The sequence below is a fragment of the Lottia gigantea genome (assembly GCF_000327385.1).
Source record: "Lottia gigantea unplaced genomic scaffold LOTGIsca_104, whole genome shotgun sequence".
NCBI lineage: Eukaryota > Metazoa > Mollusca > Gastropoda > Lottiidae > Lottia > Lottia gigantea.
The window spans coordinates 576,561-583,493 of NW_008706849.1; the positions used below are offsets into that span (position 1 = coordinate 576,561).

At 33.0% G+C, this 6,933-nt stretch overlaps 1 protein-coding gene across 1 annotated transcript; it reads right to left on the minus strand.

The window, feature by feature from the left end:
• Window positions 1-2,386: 2,386 nt before the first annotated feature.
• Window positions 2,387-4,484, minus strand: LOTGIDRAFT_198678 (hypothetical protein). The gene is made up of 3 exons (XM_009046657.1): window positions 4,261-4,484; window positions 3,000-3,931; window positions 2,387-2,798 (listed from the first exon to the last, which is right to left on the minus strand). The coding sequence occupies exons 1-3, from the start codon at window positions 4,473-4,475 to the stop codon at window positions 2,518-2,520; spliced, it is 1,428 nt and encodes a 475-aa protein (XP_009044905.1). The 5' UTR covers window positions 4,476-4,484; the 3' UTR covers window positions 2,387-2,517.
• Window positions 4,485-6,933: the final 2,449 nt, after the last annotated feature.

The window sequence follows — 6,933 nt, forward strand, 5'->3', positions numbered from 1 at the left end:
ATTCTTATTAATTCAGTCTACATTATTCTCAATCTAACCTAATACAACTTAAATCTTATTAATTCAGTCTACTTTATTCTCAATCTAACATAGTACAACTTAACTCTTATTAATTCAGCCTACTTTATTCTCAATCTAACATAATACAACTTAATTCTTATTAATTCCTACTTTATTCTCAATCTAACCTAATACAACTTAATTTCTGTTCTTAATTCAGCCTATGGCCAATTTTATAATCAATCTTACTTAATCCAGCTTAATTCCTTTTCAAATTCAGCCTACTGTTTTTTCTAAATCTAACCTAATACAACTTAATTTCTATTCTTATTTCAGCTATTAATTGAGTCCAAAACTTTAGAATTTGAAGAAGTACTTACCAAATTTAATCAAAAGATGAAAATTTTCTATCATCAACCAAATTCAAAACTGTTAATCCTAAGAAAGGTAAAAAGTTAAAATTAAAATAAGGCAATGACATTCAGTTATAGGATGAGTCTTTAAAGAGAGATGATATCTTGTAAGGTACATTGCATTGGACAGAAACCAGTAACTTTTTCTTTTATTGTTGTTGAATAAAATGACATTTCTAAGCCATCAAATCAGAGTTGTTGATTTTGAATTATTTGCCAGTCATTTTTAACTGAAACACTAGACTATTGATTTGGAAATATTTGCCAGCCATGTTTGAAAGAAGACCCAATAGATTGACAGTGACTCTCTCTAATAGTAACCATAGACTTGTTTTCAAAACCTTATAATAACCACTTTGTATCAAATCAAAATTGTCAAATAAAATAAGGTCAAATTCATTTCAAACAGAAGAAGAAAGCCACCAAAAATAATTCTCAATGTATAGTACACTAGCTTACAATGATGTTAAACCAAAAAAAGACAAGAAACGTGAAAAAACAGGAGAGTACTTACCTATTCTTGTTAATTTCAAAATAGGGTTGAAATCAGCAACAAAAAGTTTCTTCTGAATCCTAGCAACAAGAAGTGAACCCTGGGATAACTGCTGACTGAATGAAGCTCTTCACTGCTGTTGTCAACTGGACTATAACCCCTGAATTCTACTCACACCTTTGCTGGGGTTAAAATATATTTTTAGTCTCCATGTCCACAGTTTTAAAACAAAAGACTGACAATAGAGTGAACGCTTTTCATCCCTTGGTCATGGTTTTAATCTTTTATCTAAGATCAAATTGGTAATCAAGACTTGTTCCCATTGTTTATAATAAATACTGAGCTGACTAAATTCTTAGTACATTAATTTAAAGGTCCACAGCCATTATATTTCTTTAACTTTAAAGGACAGCAAATGGCTCATCATCCAATTACCTTCAACTGTGTTTCATTACTTATTAATAACCAATCTAGGCAAAATTTCCCTCATTGTACACTGGATTGCATTGCTCATCTCCATTATCCCATTATCTCTTTTTTCATTTCATTAATCAATCCAATTCTACCTTTTTTCGTATCCTAATGAACACTGAGAGTGAATGAAATTGCCAGGTAAGGTAACATATACCCACTGGAGTCAGTGTCAAGGGCAATAACTCAAAAATTGCTAAGCGAAATGGAGTTTTATGTCCTACTTTTCTGCATCATATGGGCTAATGGAGACAGGCAACGCCATGCAGTGTGCAATGAGAATTTTTGCCCTTACAGCAGTATGCTCTTTTTTCGAATTCCAGCTGCATCACTGACAGGGGGAAACCGGGTTGAAAAATTAGAAGGTATTATCTCGACCTATGCCTGGATGAAGCCCTGGACCTTTAGGTTAGCGATCAAGCAACTAACTCACTGAGCTACTGCAGCTCCTTCATAAATTGTTTAGTGTCAAATCACATCAAATTTCATAAAACTGTAGTCTATATTGCGCTTATGAAAAGATTTTGACTGGTCTTTGCTAAGTCAGGGGCAATAACTAAAAAACTCTTCATTAAAAAATTGTCACATCCGAATTTGACCACGATCTCATCAATACAAATGATTATTCCAAGTTTCATTAAAATCAATTGAAAACTATAGTCTCTATCAAGTTCACAAATACATTTTGACACATTTTTCCTTAAGTCAAGGGCAATAAATCAAAAACAGTTCATTGAAAAATCGTCATTTTCAAACATGACTAAGATCTCATCAATATAAATGATCACACTAAGTTTCAATAAAATCAATTATAAACTGTAGTCTCTATTGTGTTCACAAATGAATTTGACGCATTTTTCCTATATCAAGGGCAATGACTCAAAAACCTATCCGATAAAAACTGTAGTCTCCATTGCCTATTGAAATGTTGGCGGACCAACAGTCTGGGGCGACGGCAATATACATCTACATTTCCATATGAGTGTATAAAAAAACATTTAATTACTTTATTTTCTCACAACTTTAATTTTTACCATTTCAGATTATAATGCAAATAATTTTTGTTTAAGCGGTAAAGCCTGTAAGTAATTCAATCAGTAACAAGTTCCTCTTCTACACTATGTTTACCCACAAATGTTTCTAATCATACACTTTTAACAAAGAATCCACATTGTGTAAAAAGTTGTCTTCAAATTTAGCATCAGAAAATCTTTTCACTGATTCTCTTGCATTTTCAATAATATTTAATTTTTGTTTGTCACCGAGTTCAAATATTTCTGCCATTTTGGCTGAGTATGTTTCCTCACTGTTCGCTAAATATCCTGTTGGCAGACTGTTATATTCTGTTACAATATCTAATTTAGGTCCACCTGAATTGTGTGCTAATATTATTGTACCTGCTGCCATGCACTCTACCACACCTGAAAAGGAAAGAAAAGAAATATAGTTTGGATTAATGAACCCTTTTTTTCTAAAACAAAATAAGTATTATGATCAAAATTAAGTGTGATTTTCAGAATATTTTGTATTACGTAAAATCTCTCAGAGATCGAATAAACTCTGCATTGAAACAGCCAATAAAGTCGGACTTTTCTAAGACTGAAAATTTACTTATTACATACCTATTCCAAAATGTTCATTCCACATTGTATGTAACCCAACAGTAGAAATAGACAATAATCTTTTTAATTCTGTAAAACTGACATTGAGATGAAATTCCACATTTTCTTTTATTCCTAGTTCATCTGATAAAGTCTTTAATTCTTCAACTCTGTTGGAATCTCCTTCATTACGACAACTACCCACAAGCATCAATCTAAATTTAAATTTCTCCTGTTCAGGAAGCGACAATAAAAAGCTACTAAACGATTTAATTTGTAAAGGATGATCTTTTTCTGGTCTGAACTGAGCCACTGAAATAATGTTCAAAGTCTGTGAAGTATTTTTCGCGTCTGCTGGAATTGTCACAAATTCTGTAACATCACATGGAGGATAGACAATATTTGTTTTGAAGTCAGCTTTCCATAATGAATTAATATGGTTTAGTGTCCATGTTGAATTTACCATAATCACATCTGCACGTTTTCCAGCCACTCCATATAAATACGCAAATAATTTATAATATAATAGCTTAGCTTGACTTAACACCACACTTTTGGAAATGAAGGAAGCATTGTTGTAAGATTCCCGCCTTTCAGTGACTTTTTCCAACATGTCCGTACTAATGGTAGGATAATGAACATAACAACCAACACGACATTCTCCAAAATATCTAAACAGAGGAAGAGTAAAGGCATAGCCCATGCTGTCGATAAAAACATCAGGAACGAATGAGAGAAGGGCCTCACCACCCAACACTAGTGAGCCCAAACTTTGTCCTAATAAAGTGAAGAATGGATATTTATTGGCTTCCACCCATCCTCTCTTATTCAGAAAAACAAAATGGATGCCAGTTGGTAGTCTAATGTTGAATCTTTGACTAGCTTTATTAATAATCTCCTCTGGTGTAGCATCAATATCTCCTGTATACACAATACATCTTATATTGGCATGTCTGAAATATAGAAAATTTGTATCCAATCATTCTACTCAAACTACCATATAATTGTGAATATAGTGCGCAAGCATGTGTAATACACCCCCTCTTCTTACCCTCCAGTATTTCTGGAACAAATCAGTTGGCATAATGCAGATACCATAATATTGAGTGGTAATTTCCTGTATAATTTCTGGGGGAATAAAATTAGCTAAAAAACATGATTTTAAAGATTTATTGGCTCCTGCAAGTTGGCTTATTAAAACAATTCAATGCTAGATAAGAGTCAGCACTTTTGGAATTAAATATAATCAAATATAATAAACTGTAAATTGAGTTCTACCTACTTAGTCATAAGAGCTTTAATAGCTGTCCATAAAACTCTCTCACCACCACCTCCAGCATTGCAATAAGGGTGAAAAAATCCAACTGTCACAAGTTGTCTCCCTTCATTATCATTCAGTGGTAAACCAGGCAGACGTTGATTCTTTACTTGAGCAGCAGATCGTTTTAACAGATAGCACAGCAAAATAAACAGCAATGCAAACAGTGCACCAAACATCACCAATAAGTATGCCATATTTATCAACAGACTGAAAAAAGTAAGAAAAATAAAATTGCCAATAATTATCTAATATCACCAAGCATAGTGAACAATGTAGGGCTACAGTGTCAATTTTTCCTCTGAATAAAAGATCAACAATGCTACATGTAGAATTTAAGGAGGAAAATAGGCTGACCTGTCACCCCACCTTACCTTTGTTATGTGAGGCTTTGCCACTTCAACATTTTCATCAGGGTGATTTGTTGAATTGTGGGTTCCAATAATACTAAATTAAGCACACACTATAATGGTATCTCATTACATGTGATATCAAGCACAGCCAAAATGTGAAATCATGCAAATCAATATAGAACTTTGTCAAACAGTTATTATTGCATATCAATTTCCGGCCCAGCCCTCAAGATATCATGGGATACAATTTCCATTTAGATTCTGCCATTTGCATCTATCTGAGTGCATAGACAAGAATATAACAAAAACTGAGCTTATTAGTAATATGCTGCTTGCTTTCTGTGTTGTTTTTGTCATATTATATGCAATTCAACTTGGTGGAAGTCTGCTCTCTGATGGCAAATAGATCTATGCTTGGTACATAGCACTCAGACATAGTCTATGATATAGATATGTTTCTTGAACTTGGTTAATTAATTACCATGGTCATTTTCAGAATAATAAGGTAATTATCAGAATAGTTCGGACTAAGATTATAAATCAATTCGGAAAGCTGAACTGGCCTGAACTGCCAATATTACGGATAAACTAGGTCTGTGAACAAAGACCAACAAATTATATTTAAATAAATAACAGATCTGTGGTACAAACCATAATAATCTGTGTAAAATTTCGCCAACCATTCTGCTTATTGCAGGAGACGGAAGTTTACTTTCGTTTTGCCACGTCTGAAATTAAGAAGGTACATGTAGTACTCCGATCGTCAACAGACTACCGTTAATAGTACTTGTACAAATTTGAATCTTGAGGTTTCAAAACCAAGAAAACGAAGTAATTTTTTATTGTAAAGTTATATTGATATATCGATTTAAATATATATTGTCAAATGTATAAAGAATCGCCGCATTTAAGAAAACATTTTAAAACCAACAGAAAAGATCATAAAGAAACATAATACCCAGGTTTAACGTTTCGTTTCCTTTCATTACAATTGAAATATGTACGGTAGCATAATATTCTGTTTTCGATGTTGTCTATTTGAGCAATGGTTAAAATCGAAGACAGAGAAACTGACATTGTCCGAAATCTCTGGTCATATCAGGCGTGTGAAAGCAAAACAGATCTCGACCAACTATCATCATACCACTATTTTTGTGATAATTCTCATAAAAAATATAAATTTGTATTTGGAGATAATTGTTTTCAGCTTCGAGACACAGATATTGATGATATTTTATATTCTATGAAATATAATGTCACCAGGTCATTTTGAAGTTGTTCGCTAGTGCAATGTTTGCCAGCTTGTGTTTGGCCTCAATCTCAAAATAAAACCTATCTCAGTAATGTCAATATAATTATTATATTAGACGAAATGAGGAAATTAGATCATGAAGAAATATAAACAGTTTTGATTACTTCATATGTGTAAGTAGACTATCTGATTATTTTTTTTTTATCTTTTTTATACCACTGAGGCCTTTATATCATCATAATAATCATGTAAAAAATAAGTCATCTGTCATGTAATATTTCTCAATCTCACTCAAGTTTCTTCCTTTGTGGGCCAACCTGGCCCTACCCCAGTCCTCCCCTAATCATCTGGCTTTATATGAATATTATGATAATATTTCACCCTAATCATTAAAACATTGAAACAATGATAGCTTATAGGCCTATGTCTGTGTTATGATTGAGGAAAGAAAGAAATATATTTAAATGAATTACTTCCCTTTAATACATCAGAACTAGTGGTAAAGAATATCATCAGATATTTTCATACTTATTTATACAGAATTATGCCTAAAGTCCCTGGTTCGTTATATTTTGGGGGGGGGGGGGGGATCAATCCTACTGTGGATTCAAAAACAGGAATTATTCAGCTTAGCTAATCGGTTATAGCATTCGCAGCTCACCGTTCGGAATTTGAACATTCTTAGCCGGGTGTAATTATGTGTGTGTCGGTCGTTTTTTCCAAGATTTTCCAGTTGACTCAATCATTGAATCCCACTTCGCCTTTGCACAGCTGCGACGAAAGATGTCTTCAAGTTTTAGGATATATCCCAATTTTCAGAGAGAAGATAAGCTTGTGAACGAAATAAATAAAAAGTGAAATTTCTAGTTTGAGGTATATTTGAAGGAATTATGTGATATTTGTACAGTCCTTATAATGTGTAAGATATATTGAAAAGCATCAGCTGGAATCTGTAGGCCTACTTCTTGTAGGAAAATGTTTTGGGTGAAACTCTGACTTACTTTGGGTTTTATAGCTTCTTTGAAGAGAACC

Bases quoted from the DNA above. Each gene is read 5' to 3' on its own strand.
- LOTGIDRAFT_198678 (XM_009046657.1), bottom strand. From the start codon at position 4,475: ATGTTTGGTGCACTGTTTGCATTGCTGTTTATTTTGCTGTGCTATCTG. The intron at 3,932-4,260 runs GTAGGTAGAACT...TCTATATTTCAG, and splicing joins ATTAAAGCTCTTATGACTAA to ACATGCCAATATAAGATGTA. The intron at 2,799-2,999 runs GTATGTAATAAG...TTTCCTTTTCAG, and splicing joins GAATGAACATTTTGGAATAG to GTGTGGTAGAGTGCATGGCA.